The following is a 27,968-nucleotide window of genomic DNA, read 5'->3' on the forward strand; positions in this document are numbered from 1 at the left end:
ACGCAGGGCTCTAGACTGCGACCACATGGTCTCATTTTGCGTTGATATTGACAATGATCGCTTACAGTAAACTTATTTTGAATTAGCCATTTTCCCATAAATAAATGTCAAGCTTATTTAAGTTTTTGTTGGCATATTTTCAGTTTGCAAATGGTAGGCCTACTGTTTGAATTGCGATTCCATCTGAGATACTGCCGGTGACAACGTTGTTAGAATAAGCTTGTTTCAAAGGGGGTTCTTTATTAATGAATGAATGCAATATGAGTAGGCTAAAAATGCTTGAAAGTATCACTAGAAGGGAAAAACTTCAGGGACGTTTAAGTCATAGAGGTTAGGACCATTTTGACACCGGATTGCCCAATTTCTTCGTTTTGATGCAACTTTTCAACTGAGGCTGTTATATAGCCGATCACCCATCCCTCTTGCAGGGGAAATGAGAAGACCACTCTTTCATTCTACACTTCACTCTTAGTATTTTGAATTGTACATGAGCAGCAACAAATGTATGCTTTTAAATCTGTGCAATCTTCATAATAATAAGTATGCATTTTTATATAAAATATACAGAAATATTAGTTGTAAAATTTAAGTAAAAAAACTGACCCATCTGCAACCAACGCAAGCACACCCCACAATTTCCCCAGAAATTGTACCCTCTCTAGTTGTCATTGTTGTGCTGGTTTACCATTGTAACCATGAGTTAAATGACGTTTGATAAGAAGAGGTGGATTATTTAAATATTAGTTTACATGCAGAAATGAGCTTCTTTCAGCTAAAAATCTCCAGTGTCTCTTAGCGAGGGCCCCGTTCTCGTCAAGTCACACAAAATCAGCAGCGTTTGAGGGGCCCCTAATTGGCACAGGGCCCTGGGGCGGCCGCACCCAAGCTATCTCCGCTACTGCATTATTGGGTTATGATTGGCGTAGTAGTGTACATGTAATTGCACTCATAGATGAGATTGACTGGGGCTTGTCAGTGTGTGTGAGTGAGTGTGTGTGTGTGTGTGTGTGTGTGTGTGTGTGTGGGGGGGGGTAATTTTAGCAGGGTGGCCATGGCACCCTCTGGGGACGCCCCTTCCATTACCTCAATACTGTGTAAATGAGTCAAGTTGTTGGAAAATTCAATTTTCTTCATTTTGTATGAATCACATCCCATAGGCCTATCACATCCGTGCAGGTCTGTTACTGTATGTAGAGAGACCTACTCGCTTTCCTCCACCAATCTGCGCTGGGAGTTAATTCGTACAACTGCACTCTGTCACAATTATTAGCTCTAGAGGCTACAAAGGCCAATTGGCTTGCTTGAATTACTAAATAAAAACTGGACATAATTATTTAATTTTTTTTAACCAATTAACTACAGATCCCACGAGCAAGATTAAAGAAAACCTTGAATAGCTACTGATCTGAACAGGAACGGAAATATGCTGTTTAGGGTTGCCCAATGTTTCAAATTACCGTTGATGACGGTTTGAAGTGCAACGGTGATGTTCTTGAACAGACACTATTAGTCCCCGTCCCGGGAAAAATCTACCGAAGCAAGCTGGGCGCCAGAAAGAAACAGTACAGCAAGCCTTTTTCCAATCCTTTTTGCTCTATTGATATAGAGGATTACTGTACAGTATTGTAACTGATTACAGAAACGAGACCGCGACGGTAGGCTAAAACTAAAGAGAGGTTTCAGACACCGGGGAAATGTCGTTGTGGTCGAGCGGGTAAGACTGGAATGTATCTTTGTTGCATGATGTAGCCAGCATAGCAATTTGGTCTACAGTCTAGCTCTAATTATTAGATTATGCGTTCTTAAGACATTGATGGCACTTGTATGTAGGGATATTATTGTATCGGTTTAGCTTTCTGACAGTTGATTTTTGAACATACATGCATTTGTTGATGTTGCCCGGTGTTTATCCGTTGTTGTTCCACTGGAGCCGGTGGAACCAGCAGGCAGTGAAACTACTGTAGAGTTAACTGCTAGTTAGTCGCTAGCACATTTACCAATCTTACGGCCGCAAATCAACCAGAAGTTTTCAATAGTTAATAGCCTGTAGGACATCCATTTGTATGTTCATATCTACTGTAATTCAATGTAGACGTGTGCCAGAGGATACATGTGATTGTTTTTAAGCCAACGTTTAGTCACCACTTGGGGCACGGACGGTCCATTCTATACCACACAGTATACCAGCCAACAGTCAAAACGTCTGTTAGCATGGTGTTAGCACTAGAGCTAGCTAACATTGCATTAGCTAAAAAGCTAACAGCGAGCCTACTTCGGAGTGCTTCATTTTGTTGATGAAGGTGTCGGGCACGCTCGAAATGACCGAAAGCAAGTGTGCACTAGCGTTTTAAGAGCTGATGCATACTTTTAATTGCTGCTTATAGGTGATCTAATTCAACGTTATTGAGGCTGTTACTTTGTTAAAATTGTATTCGCCAACTGTACTGTATTATTGTACCACATTGTATACACGTCGAGGTCAGTTTGTAACAGCCAGGCGGACTAACTCCACTTTAAAAGCCCCAAAACAATTTTAGCCTACTTTTGATATAATTAATATTACAATGTAAGGTTGTTTTGAAGAAGTGATGTTGTTTTGTTTTACCTACTTCTTGTTTTGTTTCCCTACGTCTTGCAGTTTCCACAAAGTGATTACCTTTATTTCAGAAACACGATTCTTTCTATTCTTTTGATCTTACTCCCACCTCTGTTTCTCTTTCTCCTGAATCTCCATCTGCTCTGGGCAGCATGAACGAGGAAGGTGAGGGGGGACTGTGCATGGACACAGACTCTGATGAAGGGGAGCAGAGGGATAGCGGTAAGGTCAAGGTGAAGTGGACTCCTGAAGAGGTGAGTTTCAACAGCCATTCTGGGATCTTTTTGAATACTTCACATGCATCCTACCTTCCGTACCCGGAGAGCGTACCTACATATATTTAAAGAGGCAGAGGCAAACTTTTTACAATTTTATTCTTTATTTGCAGGATGAAAATCTCAAGATTCTGGTGCACAATTTTGGACATAAAGACTGGAAAACCATTGCCAGCTTTTTACCAGTAAATACTAAGAACAAACAAACATAGTGTGTGCTCATGCGTGAGAGAGAGAACAGTCTGATACCTCTTGTGTTCTCAGGGCAGGACAGACTACCAGTGCATGCACCGCTACAGGAAGTACCTAGACCCCGACCTGGTGAAGGGAGCATGGACCAAAGAGGAGGATGATAAGGTGAGATCTCAAAAACACACGTAGCCCCGTTAATGAAGACCTTTCACAGTCGACATGATAACACTAGAGGAGGGGGTGTTTTTAAATCCACTTTTGGAATTCAGACAGGCTGTAACCCTAGTACCTAGTCCGTTCTCACAAAAAACACACCATACACACCCCAGGAATTAATATTTTCACTTTGAATCACAGTGTATCACTGATCACCATAAAGAGGAGCCATTATATACATTTTGCCTTGGAAAATGTTTCAGCTCATACGACTAGTCTCATATGACTAGCCATGGTGTCTTCAAATGTTATACTTTGTATATAGTATAAAGTTGGATGTATGCTGTGTGTATTTCTATTGTTATTGGCATAATCAACCTTTTGGTATTTGCATGGTATATTGTCGTCAGTGACGTGAGCAGCCCACTCCCTTCCCTCGCTCCTCTGCAGGTGATTAAGCTGGTGGCTATCTACGGCACCAAGCACTGGGCCATGGTGGCCCGCCACCTGAAGGGGCGCCAGGGGAAGCAGTGCCGAGAGCGCTGGCACAACCACCTGGACCCGGACGTGAAGAAGACCTGCTGGACCGCAGAAGAGGACCTGATCATCTACAAAGCCCACAGCGTGCTGGGGAACCGCTGGGCCGAGATCTCCAAGCTGCTGCCCGGCAGGTAGGAGGAGAGGAGTGGTGTGACGGACGAATAGAAAAATAGAGCATCTAGGGTGGTTCACTATCGCTATCGTGGAGTAAAACTGTTACAAAATGAATTGAGAGTAGGGGAAACAATAACAACATCTCATATTTTAATAACAAATATTATGGACAACTTCTGCCTGTGTGACAGGACAGACAATGCTGTGAAGAACCACTGGAATTCGACCATAAGACGCAAGGCTGAGATGGGATACTTCAGCCTGGATGAGCATGGACACCCTCTAGCTGTCCTGGAGCAGGGAGAGGTCAAGCACCATATTACCCACCTGTTTTATTTCAACATTATTCCTTTTGCCGAAAGAATAGAATATAACTAAGGCTTTAATAAGTCATGCTAGCTACATATAGGTCAGCAATCGGGGTTGATGAGCAAGAGGTAGACTGTAGTAAGTAGAGTGGCGTCGAGATTGACCCAGTCTCCTCACTTCCAGGTGGACTTCCATTGTGATGTTGTGTTAGACACGGAGCCTGAGTCTGCAGAACTGGTGAGCATGTCACTTGTAGATCTACTCACACTCACCTGTATGCTCTGTTCATGTCCAGAATATACAGTGAAATAAACATTTGGTAACTGTGTATATAGAAACAAAGCAAATGACTGAGGATCACATTGCCCTGACCTCGTCCTACCCATACTCTCTCTGCTCCTGCTAGATTCAGGGCTCAGCCAGCTACGAGGTGCCCAGGCGCCAGTCGATCAGGGGGAAGAGTAGGTCCAGGCCCAGACCCAAGCCCAGGCTCAAGGCCGTATCCCTCCCAACCATAACCCTTTCATCCAGGTTGGACGCTGGCAGCACCTTATCCACCTCTTCCCCCAACTCTTGGCGCCAGAAGAACATCACTGGGCCAGTGCTGAGGATGATAGCAGAGGACATGCTGCCTCTCAGGTGAGCCAACGACCACTGCTCTACCATCACGGACCACTGCTCTGCCATCACTAGGCTTAAGGGACAATGCTGTGTGTGTGTGTGCGTGTAGAATAGAGAAAGGTGTGTAAGTGCCTGAGACCTACAACTGTTTGTGTGTGCGTCTCAGGTGCGCTGTGTCAACGAGTAAGAAAATGGACTGACATGAACTCGTACTCTAACCCATCCTGCTGTAGCTTGGTGGAAGGTTCTGGATTCAGACACTTCATGTCAGTGGTGGGCCCCCAGTACCAGAAGCTGTCCCAGCGGGGCGTGGGGCTGCGTCTGTACGACGAGGTGGAGAAGCAGATCAAGCCCCAGCTGATCCGCGACCTCAAGTCCTGCCTGACGTCGAGCGGCGGCCACGCCGTGGTGCACGCCACCCTGGACCTCTGGACCACCAGCTACGCCGAGCCCATAGTCGCCGTGCAGCTGCACTTCCTCGACAATGACTGGCAGGTCCGCCGGCCTATTGTGGCGTTCCGCCACGTCGCCCAGAAGAACCCCACGGCGGGCGTGGCAAGGGAGCTGGAGGGCGTGCTGCTCAGTTACGGCCTGTTCCCCCACAACGTGGGCTACATCCTGACCAGCCAGGCCAAGGCCGCCATCACCGCCTACGAGCTCTTTTGCGACTACAAGGTCATGCTGCCCTTGCAGCGCGGCGACCCGGAGGAGGAGGAGATGCTGGCCTTCCTGGGGGACCAGCCCCCTGTCAGCGCGGCTGCCTCCGCGACCGACGACCCGTTCTCTGAGGTGGTGTACGGCACGCGGTCCAGCTGTGTGGTGCACACACTGCACCAGGTCATCAAGGAGGCTCTGAAGAACTCCAGGGTGGTGGAGAACCTCCTGTCCCAGGTTCACAGCGTGGTGGCCTTCTTCAGGAGCAGTGTGTACTGGAGCGAGGTAGGGAGGACTGGAAGGACTTCCATATTTGTTTGAATATTAATATACAGGGCTTTAAATTGCAACCATTTTGGTCACATATGCTCCCGAAATTGTATTTGTGCGACCTCAAAATATATTTGGGAGCATTTGTGCGTTATGGTGTGACCTGTATTCATTTCTTTACAAAACGCTCGTAAATTAGCCTACCGCACCGTATGTGCCTGCTGTGAGCTGATACAGTGACCGGTCCACCATTCTATCCAACGTTACTTAACCAGTTAAACTTCATATTTACGTTCTTAACTTTAATGCAGATAATAGATGTTAATATTAGCCGTCAGTCACTCCTTGTCACTGCGCTCCGTTGTCACGTGACAGGGAGCTAACTAGCGCAAAATAGGAAGAGCTGAAAAGACAATATGAACATTTTTGGTGGGTGATTTTTTTCCTGGTGCGCCTAACCTTTTAAATGTGGGAGAACCAGTGCTACCAGCTAAAAATGTCAAGCCCTGTGTATATGTAAAATATATTATACACATACACTACCGGTCAAAAGTTTTAGAACACCCCCAAACTGCTTACATTGAAATGTAAGCAGTTTAAGTCCAGTGAATAATCTGAAATGGTTCAAAAGTCTTTACTTTAGATAGAAATTGCCAAAGTGTCAGTGAGTACAGTTTACTACACCATCAAAAGGCACTTGGAAACTGGAGGAAACTCTGACAGGAAGAAGTTTGGCAGACCCAAAGCCACAACAGAATCAGAAGACAAGTTTCTGAAAGTCAACAGCTTGCGTTGACTTTCAACAGCTTCAAGCACAGCTTAACACTTTTGCTGGATCCAGAGTCGGGGACTTCCACAGAGTGAGTGGCACCCTGAACCAAAATTGCTACCACAGCATTTTGCAGCATTTCAACCATCAAATGAGACTTGCTTACTTCGACCAGTGTTAAGCTGTGCTTGAAGCTCTTGGCTTTCAGAAACTCGTCCTCTGATTCTGTTGTGGCTTTGGGTCTGCCAGACCTCTTCCTGTCAGAGTTTCCTCCAGTTTCCAAGTGCCTTTTGATGGTGTAGGAAACTGTACTCACTGACACCTTGGCTTTTTTGGCCATTTCTATCTAAAGTAAAGACCTACACTTTTAAGGTTTATAATGGTCTGTCTGTCATCCTTTGTTAATTGAAAAATCTGAACTATATAGATTTTTTTGACCTCTGGCAGTTTACCGCTTACCTTTGTACCATTTCAGGTTATTCACTGGACTTGGAACTGCTTAAATTTCAATAAAAATTGAAAAAATGGTGGTGTTCTAAAACCTTTGATCGGTAGTGTATATACATACTGTGTATAATAGATATATCATCTATTGTGATCTAAGTAGTTGGTTGTTTGCTTATGTTGTACAAAATATATCTGCTGTACTCCTGATGAGTCATCTTGAGGACTATTTTCTATCAGAGAGAGGCTTAGTACCTCCAGCCAGACAGTGTCAGAGCACCAACCCTGTCTAGTGGGGATTTCTAAACTCTTGACTTCCTTTTGTTGTCCAATCAGGTGCTGCTGAAGGAGTGTGGCCTGGCGCTGGCCACGCCCTCTCAGGGATGCAAGTGGAACTCCACCCTGATGGCAGTGAACCGCATGGTGGGGGAGGCAGCCTGGACCTCGGTCATGTCAGTGCTGGCCCAGGCCCGCATCGAGGCCAAGGACTCGGCCAGCTCCCCGCCCATGGTGAGGGCCAAGCGGGAGCAGGTGGTGGACATCCTGGGCCTGCTGGAGCCCTTTGAGGAGGCCATGCAGGTCCTGCAGGACGACGGGATCACCTTCTCCCTCATCATCCCCTCCCTGGTCGGCCTGGACCTAACCCTGGAGGGCCTCGCCACCAACTACGGCCCCTTCTGCAAGGCCTTGCGCTCGGGCCTGCACGCCCGCTTCCAGCCCCTGCTGCTCCAGAGGGACCTGATCCTGGCCACCGTCCTCGACCCACGCATCAAGCTGCAGCCCTTCAACGACGCCAAGCAGGAGGAGAGCACCACCACCCTAACGGCTCCCTCCAAGTTCCAAGCGCGGACGCTGGTGGAGGCCACGATAGGGGAGGATGAGGCCGGGGAGGAGGGGAAGGCGGGGAAGGCCCTGGGGGAGGAGCTGGATGTGGTCAGTGTGATGGTGAAGCAGGAGGAGGAGGGCAGCCCGGGGGAGGAAGGCGAGACCTCGGCCGGCTCACACAACGGCAACACCAAGAGGAAATCCATATTCCACTTCCTCCAGCCGCCAGCGAAGACGGCCAAACACGGCGAGCTCGACGTCTACCTATCAGAGCCGGTGCTGTCCGGTGAAGACTCCCCCCAGGCGTTCTGGGGCGGGGCGTCCCGCTTCCCCCACCTGAGGAGCGTGGCCAGGAAGCTGCTAGCCGTGCCGGCCACCTCAGGGGGCTTCGACCGCCTCTACCCAATGGCCACCTGCATGGTGAGGGCCAGGAGGAGCCGGCTGCCCCCCCACACCACCGAGAGACTACTCCTGTACAGAGAGGCTGTCAAAAGACCCAACAGCAGTACCTAGTCTGTGTCTGGTATACTGGTCTTTATCACTGGGGGACATCTGAAAGTAGGACATATTACATGATGTATCAACCCAGCCAGGGGTGAAAGCCACAATCCCTCTAGTCAGGGCTGGGTGTCAAGCTGCTCTGGACCGGTTGACAGGGAGGGAGGGATGGACTAGCTAGCTTGAAGATCGGCTGGAAACCCGGCAGCGCCTGACAACCGACTTGACGAATGGAATCACCAAATGTGTCACCAAATGCAAACAATACCTCCTGAAATGAATCATGTTTTATTTTTGTTGTATATTCACAAAGTTGATTTCAGTTCTCAATGAATTGAGCCGCGAGAAAGTGAGGTCTTACTCACTCTGGTAAGAGGACCTATATCTCATTCTGTTGTTTTCTCATAGAGGTGTATCAGATAATTCCGGAACTGTTCACAAACCACATTATGAATGTCCATTTAGTTACTCATGAGAGACTTGACAAAGCTGCAAACTGACTTGAAATGTTGTCGACCTGATGAGTCTTTGATTTTCATTTCGTCTCGCTGTACCTATTCATTTGGTTTGAATTATTTTCTTTTATGATGGGATTGGTGATGGATGTTCACTAGTGACAGATTCATACTGAATTGTGAGTGGTCTTCTGTTAAGTGACAACCAATTGACGTGACATTTTCTTTTTTTTTTTTACTTAACTGATTGACCAGTGGATGTCAATACAGTTATAGAATAAATCTACCTTGCCTTAAACTGTATTGTATCTTTTTGTCATGGTAATTTGCCTGAGATGCAGTACTGTTTTATATCAAAAATTTCCTGGATCATGCAAGTGCATTGTACTACCCTTGATAGGCTTTGTCTTATATCTGTTTATGTTGCTTTCGAGGGTTCTCCACTTATGTCCATGAACATGTATCTATTTAAGAGCTAAACTTATATAAATAATACATTTTGATATGTGTTAATCAGATACTGTCTTGTATCCATACAATGCCAAGGGGATAGATTGAATGTAGCCTAATTTAAAGTTTAAAGATTTAAAGTTAGCCTAATGGGGTCAAACCTGGTCAAACCTGGTAACCCATGTAATCAAGATTCCTTGAACTAATGCTCAACTGCTTTGTCAAGGAGGACATCACAACCTGGCAACCTCTAATAAACCTTGCTTCAACTGAACTGTACATAACCAGATACTGATGTCAGGAGACTGTAACAATAAATAAAGATATACGTTTTACTGTAATTGTTATTGTCTTGCGTATGTAATAAAGTGTCCGAGTGATCTCCATGAAGTACCACTCTGAACCTGTAGAGGGAAGTCTTGTTTTTCTGTTGCAACTAGAACGTCATTTACTTCCTCCCAACACCAAACCAGCGATTGGTCGAAGTCAGGTCTTATGTCAGACGAAAACACTGTTTTGTAACTGACAATAATACCTAAAAACCGTCGGACTCTGTGCTTCGAATTGTAAAGGTAAATGAACTGCTCTTAACACATTCCTAGCCTTGCACACACGTTTTGTTGGTGACTAAATATATATTGAAGGCTTTAGGAAAGCATTTAGTATTTTCCCAGCACACCACTATGACATTATTTTAAATGTGTTGTCAGCATTGGTTTATAAAGCATCGGGCGAAATAAATTATTTGAGTGTTGTTTCCAAAATAATCGGTTAGTTCCTCATTAACCTCACAGGATGGCAAAGGTTCCCAAGGTGCGTCTGTCCGGGGGGCTGGAGATATGCCGCGTCCTCAACGGCATGTGGCAAGTGTCCGGAGCACACGGTCCGGTGGACATCCCTAAAGCAGGTATCATTCAGTTAAAGTTCATTCGTTTTTTTCTGTCTTATGGTCGATAACGTGATATAAGAGCCACACAAAAGGATAGTTCAATTGATCATGTAGATTATTTATTAGCATCAACCCATTCAGCAATAACCCAATGTATTTTTATCTCATGTTCTCCTTTTTAAAACTCCTCTCTGTAGTGCAGGCCATGCAGGCATATGTGGATGCAGGACTGACCACCTTTGACATGGCTGACATTTATGGACCAGCAGAGGAGATCTATGGACTCTTCAACAGACAGGTAGGAAAAGACAGTACTGTCTCTTTCGCTCATTCTCGCTCTCGCGCTCTCTCTCTCACACACACTCTCAAGCTAGCTCTGATCTTCTATAATTACCATCCAACCAATAAGGTTCTCCTGGCCTGTCTGTTCCCTAGCTGAGGACCCAGACAACTGAAGGTTCCACCATGGTTCTCCAGGGTTTGACCAAGTGGGTTCCTCGACCAGGTCCAATGGACCCCAAGGTGAGACTCTGAGAAAACAGTGTTTTTCTCATCACCGGTGGCATTATCTCATTTGAACTATCCACCTCAAATCAGCACTGTAGAATAGCACACCTGCAGCCACCAGGTTGCAGTGTGTCACCTTTGCATGGATGTAAGTGTTTATTGTAGCTGCATATGCCTCTTCACCAGTGCTTCTTCAAATGACTGTCTGTGTGTTTGGACGTTGAGTCTTGAGCCTCAAGTCAAGAGTCTTGTGACCCGTGGCTGGTAAAGAGTGTTGCGCTTGTGTGCAGGTGGTGAAGGCAGCGTTGCAGCGCTCCATGTCCCGTATGCAGGTGGACAGGCTGGACTGTGTCCAGTTCCACTGGTGGGACTATGGAGACAAGAGATACCTCCAGGCACTGGGATACCTGGCTGATCTGCAACAGGATGGACTCATAGGTACACACACACACACGTCCAGACATACACACACACACAGACGTGTACCTACACTTATTTTTTTTACTTATATATTGTCATTATTGTGACACAAATTCAATTTTTTTACTCACACACACACTAGTGTTCCACATGCTCACTGGACTATGTGCTTGCTGTGGTAAAACGTTTCAGGAGACCTGGCTCTCACTAATTTCGACACCCACAGGCTTGAGGAGATCACCAGCAAGGGCATCCCCATCTCCAGCAACCAGGTGAATACACACACAGACACACACAAAATAATACCCCCCCCCCCCCCACACACACACACACACACACGCGCAAGAATACCCTACCTACACACACACATGCAATAATACCCCACATACACGCTGACACAGATGTACAGATGTTAATGATGTGGGTGTGGGTACTGTGTGTTCCAGGTGCAGTACTCGCTCATTGACCAGCGTCCTGCAGCCAAGATGGAGGAGTTCTGTTTGTCTCACAACATCCAGCTCCTCACCTACGGCACTCTGGGTAAGAAACACTATTAACTATTATCTACAAGAATACTGTACATCTCATATCTGAGAAGTATGGGTGAGACATTAAACCACTGGTCCAGTATGAGACAAAGTTCTTATGCAAAATTAGGAGCGGTATAAAACGGAAGGGCTTCTAAGATGGAGGTGAGACCTGACTATGCTTCTGTCTTGGTCCTGCTCATTCTGCATGATTCTCTCACCCCCCCCCCCCCCCCCTATTTCCTCATCATAACCCCCCTACTCTGTCTCTCCCTTTATCTCCCCCCACCTCCTTCACTACTTTCTGTCTCTCCCTCCCTCCTACCTCTGTCCCCATCTTTACTTTCTCTCTGGTAACCGTTGCTTTCTTTCTTTTTACCCCGATCCCGCGCCGTGTCCATCTTTTCTGCTTCCCTCCCCTTTTCTGTAAACCTATTTTCTCTCCTTCTCTCTACATGCTTGTCCACTCTTATCTGTCTCTTCCTTTTTGTATCACCTTCCCTCCCCCTCTGACAGCTGGTGGTCTGCTCTCGGAGCGCTATCTCGGGAAGGCGGAGCCCAAAGGACGGGCAGAGCTCTGCACTGCCTCGCTAAGCAAGTACAAGAACATGATCGACAGCTGGGGAGGGTGGGGCTTGTTCCAGGAGTTGCTGGTTGCCTTGGACACCGTCGCTACGGGACACGGCTGCTCCATCGCCAACGTGGCGACCCGCTACATCCTGGACCGCCCTGCGGTGGGCGGGGTCATCGTTGGCTGCCGTCTGGGCGTGGTGGGGGCGGAGCATATCGAGGACACCATGCGCAGCTGCAGCCCAGAGCTGCTCCTCACGTCAGCGGACCTGCAGACGATAGACGCTGTTCTGGCACATTCCAGACACCTGCTGCAGCTTCTAGGAGACTGTGGGGGCGAGTACAGATAGAGGGACGATGGGGGGGGGGCTGAGATAGGTGGTGTGGTGGAGAAGCAAGGGACAAGGTTGACATTGAGAGGAGATGGTGGATGAAAGAACGGATGAGTATAGCTGGAGGATTTGGGTGATGAACGGAGACTGGTGACAAGCCTGGAGGGAAGGAAGAGAAGAGAGAATACAAGTATACATGGAGGGGGCGGGGCACAAACAATTCTACCTTGTAAATAATATATCAGTGCTCTTTGCAATGTAAAGTTATTACAGAGCTGCTTCTATCATGCCCATTCAGCCAGAACAAAGTTCTTACCTTGTGTAACTTTCATATGTTTGAATCATGATTAAATCAAGTCCAGAAAAGTGTCTGTGTATTACGGATTTCTGGGTATGTGTGTGTATCACATTGTAAGAGCATGCCTATTAGGCAGACAGTATACAACCTTCTAGATCTGGGTACAGTAGAGTATATAGTAGTAATGAACCCTGACAGACTACACATTGAACGCTCAGGGCTGAACAAGGAAGGGCTGGGGCGAGAGGGGGTGTGGGGGTACAGGCACTGGCGGCGGGGTGGGGGATAAGTTCAGAGGTTTGAAGTTCCAGCTTGGGGGCCTGTGTGTTTGTGTCCTGTTTAAATGTAGGTGGGTATCGGATCTGACAGGCAGACGTATGGTTTGAGGAGGAGGGACATGCCAGATACTCAGAGAGGCTGGGGGAGAGGCCGGGGGAGAGAGGCCAGGGAGAGAGGGTCGGGGTTGGTCGGAGAGGATGGGAGTGAATGAATGGGGTGCAGAGGACTGGGGAAGACAGGGGGAGACACCAGGAGAAAGATAGACACAGAGTGAGGCCGGGAGGCTGATAGGGCAGAGAGGCCGGGAGCGAGAGGCTGGGGTAGACAGCGGGGGAGAGAGGCCGGGAGCGAGAGGCTGGGGTAGACAGCGGGGGAGAGAGGCCGGGAGCGAGAGGCTGGGGTAGACAGCGGGGGAGAGAGGCCGGGAGCGAGAGGCTGGGGTAGACAGCGGGGGAGAGAGGAACAGTCTCTGTCCCATCTGCTGCTGCTCTCATGGAATCTCCCTCATGGACCAAAGTCAAAGTTCAGAGCAGACATCACATCCAATCATCTGAGGATAGAGCTAACCCCCTCCCCTCCTCCTGGGAATCCAGTACTCAACTACCCCGGCTCAGTGTACACATCCTAAACACTCTATAGTGCCCCTGAATCTTTCAAAAAGGCTGCCTCAATTATTTAGACACATGAAATATGCACAGCGCATGGTGGCCATGTGCGTGTGTGAGCCGACTCCACCTGCAGACAGGGCCTCAGAACTACGTTCTACTCCGATACACATTTGTTTGTTTCAGCGCACGGGGGCTGGGGGTGTCCATACAGGGTTCAGAGGCTCAGCTGGTCTCAATAAGGAAGGTCAGGCAGAGAAAGAAGGAGACAAGGCTTGTGAAGAAATCATTCCTTTATTGGTGAGTAGTGTCCGGTCAAGTCTGCCAGGGGTGAACGGTTCGAACAGTGCTCTGTCAGAACCCAAACCAGGTTCACTCACACACTCGCTCTACTGGTTGGTGATTGGTGGTTGGGGGGGGGGGGGGGGGGAGGGGGGAGGGGCTGGGTGTATGTGGTGCACATGTGCGTGTTTGCTACCCCCCAAAAAGGGGAATCCATCTTTTACCCTGAAACAATGTTTAGACCTTAGCCATACTAATGATGTATTCCCTCTGGGGTGGGGGTTAGGGGTGAGAGAGGGTTGTGGTAGGTGGGGGCTACAGAACTCCCAACAGGGCTCAAAGAGCCAGGACATGGTGTAGATGGAAGAGTAGGGGCTCAAAAACACATCAGAAAAAGAACAGGAAAAAACCCCAACCCATTTTATTCTTCCTTTTATTCTAAACCCCTTCATTCCCCTCATTTGCTGAAGGGAGGGGGGGAGAGGGGAGAGGGGGGGGGGAGCGGTGTGACCTGAAGTGCTCCCCTTCCCTGTCCGTCGCAGCGGAATCTGGGACAGCGCTCGCCGTGGCGACCTGCCCTTCTACTTGGAGTTGGCGGAGCCGCTCAGCATCTTGCGGACGGCCTGGGCGATGGCATCGCGGTCGATGCCGAAGATCTTCAGCAGCTCCTGAGGTTTGCCGCTGCGGGGGACGTGGGCCACCGCCAGTCGGTCCACGCTGTAGCCCGCCTCGCTCCCCACCGCCGAGCACACCGCCTCCCCCAGGCCACCTGCGGAAGCGCAGCCACAAGAAGATGTAGTACAGCCTCAAAGATTTGACTACAATACCCATCACCACAAGGTCAGAGGTCCAGAGAAATTTGAGCTAATAACTGACAGAGAATCTGTGGTGTTTTTCTTCTTCTTTTGTCTTGGCTGCCTTTGTGCAGTGGCGCCCCACTGTGCCGTATCGTGCTGTACGTTAAAGCCAGGCTGCCCTATAGCTGTGTCTGTGTTCCGGCCCATTAACCATACTGTCACCCCCCCCCCCCTCCCACACACACACACATCACACACACCTCTCTGCCCCACTGAGCAACGGGCTGATGGAATCTGCGGTGACGGCCTTGACGACCCCCCCCCCCCACACACACACACACACACCCACAAAAACACACCCACACGCACTCCTGTCCTTCACCCATACATTTACCCTGGGCTCCTCCTACTCCTTCCACTTGGAGGTCGTCTGCACGAATGGGGGGTGGAGGTTGGATGGTGAAGGGTGGGGGGCATAGGGTGCTCCACAATTCTTTCCAGCCCCCTCTCATGACACCCCCCCACCTCTTCCCCTCTCTACGACCGACACAGGGCCCACCGCACAGACACAGCCTCCGCCCTGTCTTAACCTTCCCCAGCAACAACTCCTCAGCCCCCTTCCCCCTCTCTCACATAGTGTACACCCCCCTCACCCCCAACCCCCCTATGCTCGCCTCACCTCCCCCGTGGCTAAGTGGAGCAGACCCCCACACACACGACCCCCCCCTTCCTCTCCCTCGCATCCTCACCTGTCATAATGCACTATTCATGTTCAATGTTCATGTTCAGGGAGTGGGGTTGGGGGTGGGGGTCTGGACCCTGGGCGATGGGGGATGTTGATGCTGACCGCAGCATGGCTCTGTCTACCTCAGGTTATGGGCTCATTTCTGAGGGCCGTTAACACGCGCATAAACGTGCACGCACAGGGTCATTTCCTGTTTTCACTTCCCCCTGCTGAGAACTGCAAGCTTGTGGAAACCCCCAGACCAGCATCGTGTCTCCAGGCACACAGCACTGCTGTATCTTCATCACGGAATGAGAAGTTCACTCGTTCAGAGTGGATTGATAGTCTTACCGCCTCTGGAGTCCTCTGGAGAACTTGGCCGGCAAACTAGTCGGATTCTCTCATTTGTCCACACATTGCTTTTATTTACCATATTAAACTGTCTGACATGGCTAGTGTGTGGTAAGAGTACCCACCCTCATAGTAGTGGTCCTCCACAGTGAGGATGCGTCCCCTGGTGGCCTTGGCGTTGTCGATGATTGTCTTGGAGTCCAGGGGCTTGATGGTGAACGGGTCGATCACACGAATGTTGATCCTCTCTGAGACAGAGCAGTCACACTGTTAAACGTGTGTGTACTGTGCCAAACTGTGTGTTATAAGAGTGTGTATGTGTGTTATGACTGTCTGTGTGTGTGTGTGTTATGAGTGTGTGGGTGTGAGTCTGGTACCTTTCTTTAGCTGCTCAGCTGCAGCCAAGGCCTCATGCAGGGTCACCCCGGCTCCTATCACGGTCACATGATCATCGTTGGTCTTATACACCACCTGACACACAGAATCATCCTACTGTATCAACAACGTACGTCTGAGGTCTACAGCAACCTCAGAATCACAGTCAAAACAGTAACCATACATCAGCAATTCATATCTGTAGCGATATCAGTGATGAGAAATACCTTCGCCTGGCCCACATGGAAGTCCTCAGTGCTGTTGTAGAGGATGGCGTTCTCTGGACGACTGGTTCTGATGAAACACACACCCTGAGAATAGCACACACACAAACAACACACACACACACACAAACAAACAAACAAACACACACATCAGCAGGTCATATCGGGGAGAGGTTCTGTGAGGGTAATCTGAATGGTCTAGACTAGCATCAAGCATGGTGGTACCTTGGTGTTGGCTGCCAGCTCTACAGCTTTCTCTGTGGAAACCCCATCGCTAGGGTAGAATACCGTTGCCGTGGGGATGGCCCTGAACATGGCCAGATCCTCCAGGCCCATCTGAGAAGGCCCATCCTCACCTGGAACCATCACACACACACACACCAACACACACACACGCGCACACACACCACATCAGATACCACAGCACTTGGAGTGTTGGGGGTGGTTGAAGTGTGATCTAGTGGACAGGCATGCGCTAGCTCTGAGGCCGTAGACATGCGATGTACCTGAGGAGGTGAGAGGTCAACTGGCCACCCGTCACTACCTCCATGATGGAGAGAGAGAAGGAGGGAGGGAGGGCTGGCGAGAGGAAGGGTTGGAGGAAGGGACGAATGTGGGTGGGCGGAGGAGGAGATGGAGGGTAGGATGTGAAGAAAGGAGAATGAAAAGTTCAGGCCGGGTCAGGAGAGAGAGCAGGAGCTCAACAGAAGAAGTTCACCAGAGAGAAGAGGTTCAGCCCACAGCAGGAACAGGGTTAGGGAGACAGGACCCACTGCTGTTAGCTACACTAGCTTCAGCTGAAAACAGGCCCACACCGGTCAAACGTACTGTCAACACTTGGGGTGAGTTTGATTTAGCTGCCTGAGAGCATTCCTGCCCAGGCTCCTGCTGCTGTGGGCTGCACCGGACCGAAAAGATCAACCAAGGTCAGGGAGAGGACTGAAGGAGGGATTTGGGGATTGAACTACAAGTAGCTGGTTTAGGGAGAGGGGTGTGTGAATCAAGACTACAGATCAGAGGTCAGGGGTCAGAGAGGGGACTGACCGATGGAGACGCCACAGTGCGAGCCACAGAGGTTGATGTTGCTCTCGGAGATGGCAGCCATGCGGATCTGGTCGTAGGCGCGGGAGAAGAAGGTGGCGAAGGTGCTGGCGAACACCACGTTGCGGTCCCGAACGGCGCAACCCATGGCAACGCTCACCTAGGTGATGGAGAGGGGGGAGGGGATTTTACCAGTGAGTGCGTTTCAAAGGTAACCATCTACACCTCAAGACATTCTGTTCCATTAGCAGATACTGCTATCGTGTCAGAACTGACAGTCCGGTATGGTTAATGGAGTTGTGCATGTCAAATAGGATCATGTCATTGGTCATCTCATGTCTGACAAACACAGAGACGCTGTCAGCCACATGACCGCATGACCAATCACGATGTTGCTAACATGTCACGACAGCACAGAGAGAGACGCTTATTTGAATAAAGATGAGTGACCTACATTTGGTTGGATTGTTGTAACATGCCACACACACACGCACACATATCCGCAAGCGAGCCAGCCGGCAGACACTCACACACGCACACACTCAGCCTGAGACTATAATACTGCAGGTATTACAACCATGTGAACGAGCTGCACTGGGGTAAAGGTTAACAGATCATGCAACATCAACTAACACGAACTCCCCTCAAGTGAGGGAGTTAGGAGTTTGCTGTCTCACCACGCTAGGGAAGCTACCTCACGTCAGCACCAGCTAGTGACCCTGAACAAAGCCACAGACAGTGAAGGACACAGAACCTTCCAGAGCCTGCGTCTCACCATGTTCTGCTCGGCGATGTAGCACTCCACGTAGCGGTTGGGGTGCTCGTTCTTGAAGATCTCAGAGAAGGTGGAGTTCTTGGTGTCTCCATCCAGAGCCACCACACGCTCGTTGTAGCGGCCCAGCTTAGCCAGAGCCATGCCATAGGCCTTCCTTGTGGCGATCTGGACACAAACACACACACACACGTGTCATCCCAGATCCCCAAAATCGTTGAAGTGGGACTGATTACCCAGGGCCCCAATGGGTGGAGGACCCTCGAAAAGCTTGGCCTGAAAACGTGCTGAAAGAAAAAATGGATAAAGCCAAAATGGGGAGGGAGGGGGCAAACTGCAATCTTTTCATGGGGCCCAAAATTCTTAGGGGCGCCTCTGATCACAATCACACACGCCTCCTTGCCCTGGGCTTCCCTTCATTCAAACACCAAACATTTCCATTCAGCTACTCTCCGCCAAGTTTCTCCTCATGCCCAGCAACTGTTGCTACTCCCTCCTCTCCCTTGCTACCTACCTCCTCCACCTCCTCCACCACCCCCCCCCCCCCCCCCCCAGCCCTCTACCTTGTCCCCGGTCTTGTAGCTGGGCGCGCTGGGCATCCTGATGTTGCGCAGGCTGACCGGCGGGGCGTCCTCGCTGGGCGTGGCCGGGTACAGACGCTTGTTGCTGGTGACCATGCGCCCCTGCAGCTCCTTCATCACACCCTCCGCCATGTCCTTAGGCAGGGGCTTCCCGTGCCAGCCCATCTTGTCCTCTGCAGCTGTGGATGCACACACACACACGCAAACACACGCGCACACACAAACAAACAAAGGAGGTGTACGTGTATGTATTATCTAGTTTCAGGATATTCCCTGTATCTCCTGATTCTTTAATGACACCTTAAACTCACAGTTTACACCTCGCTGGATAGAGGCCACCGGCCTGAGGCAACACATGCACACACACACTCACACACAACTCAATAATGGGAAGTGATGTGAGTGTGTCCTACACATTCTGAGGGATTACTGGGCTGCAGCAGCTAAACACATAAATCAGGACTTGGATTAGAGCAGGGTTAGGGAGCCCCCAGGAGCAGATAGTAGGAGTGTGTGTGTGTATGGAGGGGTGTCACTGTACCTGGTATGCCCTTGCCCTTGATGGTCTTGGCGATGACAGCGAGGGGCTGGTGGCGAGGCTGACTCAAAACCTTACACAGCTCCTCCACACTGTGCCCATCCACAATGACAGCATGCCAACTACACACACACACACACACCGCAGAGAACAAGAATAAAACGCATGTTGTTTCTTTCAGTGTTTTTTCTACAGGTCAGAGGTTGTCATCAAACGATCACTAACCTAAGAAAATACACCACACACACACACACACTCCACCACCTCTCCCCCCAGGTCGTACCCAAAGGCCTCGCAGCGTTTCTGGTACTTCTCCACATGGTGCTGCAGGGGCGTTGGGTCGCTCTGGCCCAGACGGTTGATGTCCAGGATGGCCACCAGGTTGTCCAGCTGGTAGTAGGAGGCGAAGGCCATGGCCTCCCACACCGCGCCCTCGGACATCTCCCCGTCCCCCAGCACGCAGTACACGCGGTAGCTGGAGGAGATACGGGAGATACACACGCATGATCACCCGCGCACTGTGGAACGGGATGAACCTGTCTTATGGTTATAATGCTGCACCCTTAAGGCGGCGGCGAAGAGATACAACAGTGTTGTTTCTCCCTCTGCTTGGCCTTCCCTTCATACACCACACATTTTCATTCAGCTACTCTCTGACCAGTTTTCCTCTCCTCGTGCCCAGAAGCTGTTGCTGCTCCCTCCCCTCCCCTCCCCTCCCCCTCCCCTCCGATCATCCCTATTTGGTCTTCAGGGGTAACAAGGCCTGACAGGTTTCCAGTCAAATAGGCCCATTCTTCTCCCAGCCAGGAGACAGATTGAGACACCCAGCTTTGAGGCTGGCATTCCTGCCCTGCCCCGAGAGGAGCTGCATTCCACAGCCGGGCCCTGGATCCACAGGCCGGCACCTGGGACAGAACCACCTTAACTCCTGCTCTCCTGCATCCCCTGGATGATCCACGTGGCACCTGGGCAGAGCAGCCAACCACCAGACCATATCCATGTGATGCTGATAATGAAGTATGATGAGTGTGAGGTTTGTGTGTTCAGTATGGTGTGTGCGTTCAGTGTGGTGTGTGTGTGTTCAGTATGGTGTGTGTGTTCAGTATGGTGTGTGTGTGTGTTCAGTATGGTGTGTGTGTTCAGTATGGTGTGTGTGTGTTCAGTATGGTGTGTGTGTTCAGTATGGTGTGTGTGTGTGTGTGTGTTCAGTATGGTGTGTGTGCTCAGTATGGTTTGTGTGCTCAGTATGGTGTGTGTGCTCAGTATGGTGTGTGTGCTCAGTATGGTGTGTGTTCTTGATGTCCTTGTCCATGACACCAGAAAAAATGTCACAGTACGAGCCCCTCATGAAAACACAATGGAAAGACGGATCACAGGCTGTCCCTACATACACGCACACACACGCACGCACACACACACACACACACACACACACACACACACACACACACACACACACACACACACACACACACACACACACACACACACACACACACACTTCTATGATGCAATGTGATGTGAGTGTGTTCTACACATTCTAAGGGATTACTGGGGTGCTGCAGTTAAACATATAAATCCGGACCAGGATTAGACCAAGGTTAGGGACCCCCAGAAGCAGAGGGTAGATGTGTGTGTGTGTGTATGTTCAGGCTCAAGTTAGGCAGCCCCTAGAAGGTCTTAGCAAAACAAACAGGGCCTCTGAAATACTTCAATGGAATAAAATAAGTGAACATATTTTCAAAGACTATAGGGGAACTTGTGATTCTGTTGACAGAGAATGGGCTCTTTGTGAAGGCATCCTTATAATAAGACACCCTTGTGCTACTAAACGTGTCACACCAGTGAATAGCTCTTAGTAGCTAAGATACCCTTGGGATTTCAGAGTGCCTCACATACTAGTACAGAGATGCCAACCAAGCCAGGAGATAAGAGTCAATCTATTGAATTTTCAAGGCCAGGAAGAACAGCATGTGTCAGAAGCTGAGATTTCTTGAACCTTTTTTTTCACACCCCATGAATTCCCTCTCTCCCTCCCTCTCTCTCTCCTTCCCTCTCCCTCTCGCTGCCTCTCTCTTTCTCTCACACATTAAAGGGTGAGAACATTAACAGACGAGAAGGCTTCCAGCTCACACCTCTTTCTGTCCAAACCTGAACCTGCTTCTCAGCCCGGGGCTGGCTTAGAACGACCTTCACCCCTTATTCATGTCGAAACTGCCGACTGGGAAACGACTGATCAGCGCACCGGCCCCAGAAAACCTGCCCTGTGACATTTCCAGTGGTGGGTAAAGCATTAAGCAGTGATTAACAGCTTAACCCTTGTGTTATCTTCGGGTCGTTCTGACCCATCAGTCATTGTGACCCACCGTCGTATTGCGACAACTTTACCGCATACAAAAACAAAGTGAAGCATTTTCTTTTAACCGTTGGGCTGTCTCAGACCCCCCACATTGCGAAGGTTAAAAGAAAATAATTTTTATTTGTTTTTGTATTGGGTAAAATTGGGTAAACACAACGATGGTTCGTTATGAACCTTTGGGTCATGTGACCCGAAGGCAGCACGAGGGTTAATCACGCTGTGTTCAGTCACGGAACGTGAGCCTGTTTGGAAAGAGCAGGGCAAACGTGAAGCTGAGAGGTTGTAATTATGTAATGGTGCTGAACTGCAGATGACACTTTCATTCACAGAACCCCCGCCCCTCCACAACTAGCAGATGATGTAGGCCTGTAGTAGGTCTGGGTCACACAAAGAGAGAGTACATGTGCGTGGGAGAAGCACAAGCTAGTGAGGAATGTGTGTGTGTGTGTTTGTGTGGCGTGCATGTATGCTGAATAATCATTTAGCAGATGCTTTCATCCAAAGTACGTGCGGGAGATGTGCATGTGTGTACGTGAATGTGCGAGGAGAGAAAGTGTGTGTGTGTGTAGATGAGAGAGCAGCGCGTCAGATGAGTAACAATTAAAGCTAGTGTTACAGTGGCTCCGTTTAACATGCCGCTCACTTCACAGCACAGAAGCAAGGATGAAGCCCTACTACCCTGGAGGCGAAGGGCGAGAGACAGAGCGCGCGCGCGAGAGAGAACCATATGAAGAGAGAGGGAAGTCTGCAGGGAGACAGAGAGAGAGCGAGAGAGAGGCTGTGCGAAAGTGAAACAGAGCGAGGGAGGAGGGGGGGTGAGATGGCTCCCAAATCTCTGATTATTAGGGCAGAAGAAATTGACTGAACACAAAATATGACGAGGGAGCGAGAGAGAGAAAGAGAGAGAGGGGGAAAGAGAGGGTGGCAGAGAGAGGGAGAGGAAGAAGAGCGAGCAGGGGAAAGAGAGGGTGGCAGAGAGAGGGAGAGGAAGAAGAGCGAGAGAGAGCAGGGGAGAGAGAGGGGGGCGGAGAGAGGGAGAGGAAGAAGAGAGAGAGAGAGCAGGGGAGAGAGAGGGGGCGGAGAGAGAAGGGGCGGAGAGAGAACATGGAGCCAGCACATCACACATGTACAGTATTTTACAGCAGAGTAAACATGCTAGAGAGCAAAAAAGATCAATAATGAGCATTTCAAAGTCTAACCCTAACCCCAAAGTTCAGCTCCCCCACTACACCCTCTTTGTCTTTGTTATTGTTTATTCAGTTTATTCATTATAAGAGGAAAAGAGAGAGGGGGAAGAGGGAGCGAGAGATAAAGAGGAATAGAGAGAGAGTGGGAAAGAGATAAAGAGGTATATATAGAGAGAGAGAGACAGAGAGGGAGAAATAGAGAGAAAGAAAGAAAGAACCGAACTGGAGCATCAGCAGCAGGCGCCATTGTGTGTTTGGATTCCACGTGGTTCTAGAACCCACGAGTCTCTAGGAAACAAAAGTGCTGCGACCCCCCTCGGCCAGCGCGGTGACCCAGCTGGCGTCTGTGGAAGAAATTGCGATTTCCGGTGTGCTTACATTATTCACTAATCAATATAACTAGTCATTGGATACTAGTTAGTATGTTCTCATGTAAGCTTGCTATTAATAAGAGTAGATGGTGTCTATGTGTCAGGGTTAATAGATGTTCGTGATCAGGAGAAAGTACTGGGTAAACGTCCTTGGTCATGACTACAAGGAGAGCGCCAACTATGATCTCTCTAGTCTGAGTGGTCATGTGTTGGGAGCTGTGAATCTCTTCCTCTGAGACTGTTGTAACGTCATTACTGCCTGACTGTCACTATCTATGTTTACATTCCTGTGCCCTATAAAAGATGGTCCTCCGGCTTTCAGAGCTGAGAGAGACATGATTGAGACCTAAGCCTGGTGTTGTGTGGTCATTTATTGTCAGAGGTCTGGTTTTCTCTCCCAATCTGCAGATTGATAATACTTATTAAAATCCAGAACTCAACTGAACTTAGTCACTCCGTTTATGAAGAGACGGACAAAACACTTTCTTCATCACGTCTCTCCAGGACCTCGCAAATGGACCCCCACCTCCTCCCATCTCCTCGCCTCTCTTCTGCCCCCCCCCCCTCTCCTCCTGTCACACCTAGTTACCCCCCCAGGGCCGGGGTGAAATGTCACATCAGCCTGGCTTACTGTTAGCAGTGCAACACACACCAGAAAAATGCTGGGTGCATGCCTATCGATGTGGGTTGGACTGTGTGTCTGGTCTCACCTGGCCTTGTCAAAGTATTTCCCAGTGTAAGCCATCCCACAGGCAGCACCCAGCCCCTGGCCGAGGGAGCCGGTGGCCACGTCCACAAACTGCTGCTTCTGTAAACACACACAAACACATTTAATAGTAGCTATAATCAAATGTAACTGTCTGAGTATCTGTGTGGTTGTCTGTCTGTCTGTCTGTGTCTGTCTGTCTGTCTGTCTGTGTCTGTCTGTCTGTCTGTCTGTCTGTCTGTCTGTGTCTGTCTATCTGTCCGTATGTCTGTCTGTCTGTCTGAGCCTGGATAGGCATGACTGTGGCATGACTGTGTCGACCATAGAGGAGTCTGGGACAGGCTGACACGGTCACACAATCACATATTTGTTGCCCCTGTGTGTGTACAGTGTGTGTGTGTGGGGGTTGTGAAGAGAGTGAGTGTGTTCCAGTCATGTACTAGCGGGGTCAGACTGCAGGGCATTGCTCTTCCGGCCCATTAAACAACAGAGTCTGGAGTTAAAGAATGAGCACAGTGACTGTGTTACAAAATAGGCATGTGTATATGACTATTCTAACTTTGATTTAAGGAATTTGTAGTTGTGACAATATTAGAGGATCAATACACTGGTTTTTGAAACTGTTTTAGGCTGCCGAACCTGGTGGGACACATACTTTTTCCTCTCACACAGAAATATCAGTCTATAGAAACACATGCAGGTGGATCGATGTCTAGGTCAGACAGAGGACTAGAGGACAGCTGCTGAAAGGGGACCCGAGGTGACATCTTGAAGGGCTTCAGAAGGCTGACCCAGAGTCCCAGCTCACCGGCACAGGGTGTCCCTCCAGGATGGAGTCCACCTTACGCAGGTTCACCAGCTCGCTCTCCTTCAGGTAGCCCGTCTCTGCCCACACCGCGTACAGCACGGGGGCCGCATGCCCCTGGAGGAGGGAGAGAGGCGGAGGTAGAGAAAGACAGACAGAAAGATACGGAGGGAGAAAAGTTTATTGCACTCAAAGAATTAGGCCTTGTTAATGATTGTTAAGGTGACATGTTTTCATCTCTACAGCACAGGTGCTTCAGTAGAAGATAATATGCTTACACCACTGTTCAGAGACTTTTAATCCAGGAATGATTAAAGGTCACTAACAATCAGTGTCAGTAGACAGTGTCTGTATGTCAGTAGACAGTGTCTGTGTGTCTGTAGACAGTGTCTGTGTCAGTAGATAGTGTCTGTAGTGTCTGTAGATGATGTCTGTAGACAGTGTGTGTCAGTAGACAGTGTCTGTAGTGTCTGTAGACAGTGGAGGTCTGGCACCTTGGAGAGGATAAAGCGGTCATTGTTGGGGTTGCGTGGGTCGTCAGGGCGATACTTCATGGTGTGGAAGAAGAGCACAGACATGATCTCTGCAACACTGCAGCATGATGAGGGGTGTCTGAAGGAACAGGACAGGGGAATACAGTTACACACACACTCTTGAAAAGTGCTCTCTTGCTAGTACACACACAGTCTCCCACATTCAGACACAGCGAGAGATATCACACACAGCAGCAACACACACACACACACACACACACACATCCTTGTGTGATGTCATAGCCTGGTCAGCACACACAGAGCTGCTCTACTGAGGGTGAACCCTGCCTGCTCTCCTCCAGCCCAGACTGCTCTGATGTAACCTGGAGTCAAACTGCTGTCTGTCTGCCAGGACCCCCTGCTCCTGCACTCAGACACGACCAATCAACCTCAGAGAGCGGTCAGGCAGCCACCAGAGCAGGCACGCAACAGGAACTTGCATTTAAAAAATTACTGAAATCAAATGTTTGATTTATTCAGAAAGCATAATTGCCACTTGTTAGTGTGAAATCAGTCTGAAGTTCACACACTGTTGGTTGGTAGGCCTGGTTAAACATGCGTTATCTCAAAGAATCTGTCTAGCAGTTATGATCAACACCATTCCCCAGTGTTTAGAAATTACACACAAGCATGTTAGAGATCACTGGATAGAAAGTTTAAGAATTTATTGTGCAGTAGTATTTTTGTCCAATTCCATGCAGAATAAGCTTGTGTTGTTTTGTTTGTTTGTTTGCAGAACAAACTATCAGTTAATTTGTACATGGGTATACAGTAACAACAGCTTTATTGTTATTTAACACTCAACATGCCCGTGAACAATACTTCACCATGGACAGAGCTTGATAATGCAGCTCATACACTTTATTTCCAACCTGAAAGGGAAACTTTGCCATTACATTTTTATTACTTAAATTAACAATAATTAAGCAAACAGTGAACAACAAAATTAACTTATTGCATATTACATTACACTAGCCTACCTCTACCGAACTACCGAACATTACCCCTGCTCTCCAAATAGTTAATAATGTAATCCTGTAGCGTCTTTCCCATGTCATAAGGAAAGAAACATTATTTACTTTTACAACTGAAAAAAATACAAATGACATAGGCATACGGAAGATCGAACAACATTAAGTAAATATGTATGTACGAGGAGGGATTGACTCCCGAGAAGCGCATTGACTTCAGGGCGCACTCACTTATCACTTCTCGTGCGCGCAGGGTACTACGAGGAAAGCTTGTACGCAAGCGCATAGGACTGCCAGACACGAGCGCGGTCCCTTTTAGAATTGTGTTGCGGCGGACGGTTCCATTCCACAAGCGCAAAGCCCACATCCCCACTGCAGTTCGTTACGGGATCATAAGCATAAAATCTGTTTACACTGTCTGTTTTTTTTTATAAACGTAAAAAAATATAAGGAAAGACACGCGAGATTATAAATGCATCAATGCACCTGCCACCAGTGAGATGAAGTAGGATATCGGATGCCTAGGCTATAACGTAATCAAATATTAATGAAATGTGCATAGGTTTTATATTATACGTACAACATGTGCGCATTGATTCATGCATATGTAGCCTACCGTAAAGGGTGATGATAAATCTGAAGCACACGCGTTGCTTTCATAATAACAGTTTAACCGTTTCTGGAGCAATGCATAATACGCGCAAAACCCCAAATTGGCACCAACTTGTTTTCTTTATAAAAAACAAAACCTCCGTGTAATTACGCATAGTAGACTATTCGCATTCACAAATGTAGTTTATCAAATGTACATTTTACCCAAAACAGTTGTATATGTCATGCTCTCATCCCCTTACCCACTGCCCGCTGCTGTTGTCGCCTTGATGGAGTTGATCCGGAGCCGGTTGGCAAGGTTCTTGAGCGCCTGTACGGTTTGTTGGTCGGGTTTGTGATAGTCCTCCATACTGGTGCACTGCTGACCGTATGTAAACAAACTGCAACTTTGTCAAATGCTGTCCCAGAAAGAGGAAACAAAAGCTTAGACGTCAAAGATAAGAGTAAAATCAACTTGACCCTGTCCCGTGAATATGCAGGCAGATAAAAATGAAGACAGAGATACAGAGATGAGAGCGGAGATTGTCGGTGGGCGTGTTCGAAAGCTATGAATATGGCTAATCTCGGGCTAAAAGAAGACCAGCAAGCGCATAGGCTCAACGACGGCAGAGGGCAAGTGCGTGTCTGTGGCGCTGCACAAAGTACAGTTACATTCCAAACAGTCACGCATGGGCAAAGTAGTGAGGGAGGCGGGGACGCTGGCGTCAAGTGCTAAGGACCCCACCCCCAGAGCTGCCCCGCGTCACAGCCCTCCCTTCACAGCGAGTCTCGTCAGAAACACCCAGATCTAAGGCTGTCCGAGAAAGCTGCGGGTGAGAGCCGGCATTGACCCGCAAGGAGGGTGGAGGAATTCACCTACACCCCCCACTACAACAGTAGGGTTCTAGCAGTACAGTTGTCTGACAGTTGACCTAATAATAAACTACTTAAAAATACTTTTTTTTGGGGGGGGGGGGGGGGGGGGGGGGTTAGGGTTAGGGGGGGGGAATATATGTGCCCACCCAAGAGATAATGAAGATGTAATTATAAATTTTAACAGTGTCTGATGTCTGTGAATGTGTTTGGCCTATAAATCTAACAGCTCCATTGCTGTAGATCATCTATGTGCTCTGAGTTTAACCCACCACCAAGGACAGTAATCTAA

The 27,968-nt window shown here is 48.9% G+C and overlaps 3 protein-coding genes across 5 annotated transcripts; 2 read left to right on the forward strand and 1 right to left on the reverse strand.

Moving 5' to 3' along the window:
- The first annotated feature begins 1,336 nt into the window (after nt 1-1,336).
- mybl2a (v-myb avian myeloblastosis viral oncogene homolog-like 2a) lies at nt 1,337-9,509 on the forward strand. 2 transcript variants are annotated; one of them, XM_062458315.1, is made up of 10 exons: nt 1,337-1,562; nt 2,748-2,850; nt 2,985-3,056; nt 3,136-3,228; nt 3,670-3,890; nt 4,065-4,179; nt 4,366-4,419; nt 4,589-4,821; nt 5,037-5,742; nt 7,277-9,509. In XM_062458315.1, the coding sequence occupies exons 1-10, from the start codon at nt 1,444-1,446 to the stop codon at nt 8,276-8,278; spliced, it is 2,718 nt and encodes a 905-aa protein (XP_062314299.1). In that variant the 5' UTR covers nt 1,337-1,443; the 3' UTR covers nt 8,279-9,509. The 2 variants fall into 2 exon arrangements, with proteins under 2 accessions (XP_062314299.1, XP_062314300.1); XM_062458316.1 differs by having other exon boundaries at nt 1,456-1,714.
- A 109-nt stretch (nt 9,510-9,618) lies between these two features.
- LOC134018400 (uncharacterized) lies at nt 9,619-12,780 on the forward strand. 2 transcript variants are annotated; one of them, XM_062458318.1, is made up of 8 exons: nt 9,619-9,740; nt 9,963-10,075; nt 10,255-10,355; nt 10,493-10,579; nt 10,855-11,002; nt 11,177-11,256; nt 11,431-11,524; nt 12,028-12,780. In XM_062458318.1, the coding sequence occupies exons 2-8, from the start codon at nt 9,964-9,966 to the stop codon at nt 12,429-12,431; spliced, it is 1,026 nt and encodes a 341-aa protein (XP_062314302.1). In that variant the 5' UTR covers nt 9,619-9,740; nt 9,963; the 3' UTR covers nt 12,432-12,780. The 2 variants fall into 2 exon arrangements, with proteins under 2 accessions (XP_062314302.1, XP_062314303.1); XM_062458319.1 differs by having other exon boundaries at nt 9,666-9,722; nt 9,919-10,075.
- Nucleotides 12,781-13,880: 1,100 nt separating this feature from the next.
- Nucleotides 13,881-27,480, reverse strand: LOC134018401 (transketolase-like). The gene is made up of 14 exons (XM_062458320.1): nt 27,067-27,480; nt 25,203-25,320; nt 24,712-24,825; nt 23,908-24,005; nt 19,564-19,755; nt 19,284-19,402; nt 18,725-18,921; nt 18,165-18,329; nt 17,393-17,549; nt 16,574-16,704; nt 16,352-16,435; nt 16,127-16,220; nt 15,875-15,997; nt 13,881-14,646 (listed from the first exon to the last, which is right to left on the reverse strand). The coding sequence occupies exons 1-14, from the start codon at nt 27,171-27,173 to the stop codon at nt 14,459-14,461; spliced, it is 1,887 nt and encodes a 628-aa protein (XP_062314304.1). The 5' UTR covers nt 27,174-27,480; the 3' UTR covers nt 13,881-14,458.
- Nucleotides 27,481-27,968: the final 488 nt, after the last annotated feature.

This window comes from Osmerus eperlanus, chromosome 4 (genome assembly GCF_963692335.1).
Source record: "Osmerus eperlanus chromosome 4, fOsmEpe2.1, whole genome shotgun sequence".
NCBI classification, from domain to species: domain Eukaryota; kingdom Metazoa; phylum Chordata; class Actinopteri; order Osmeriformes; family Osmeridae; genus Osmerus; species Osmerus eperlanus.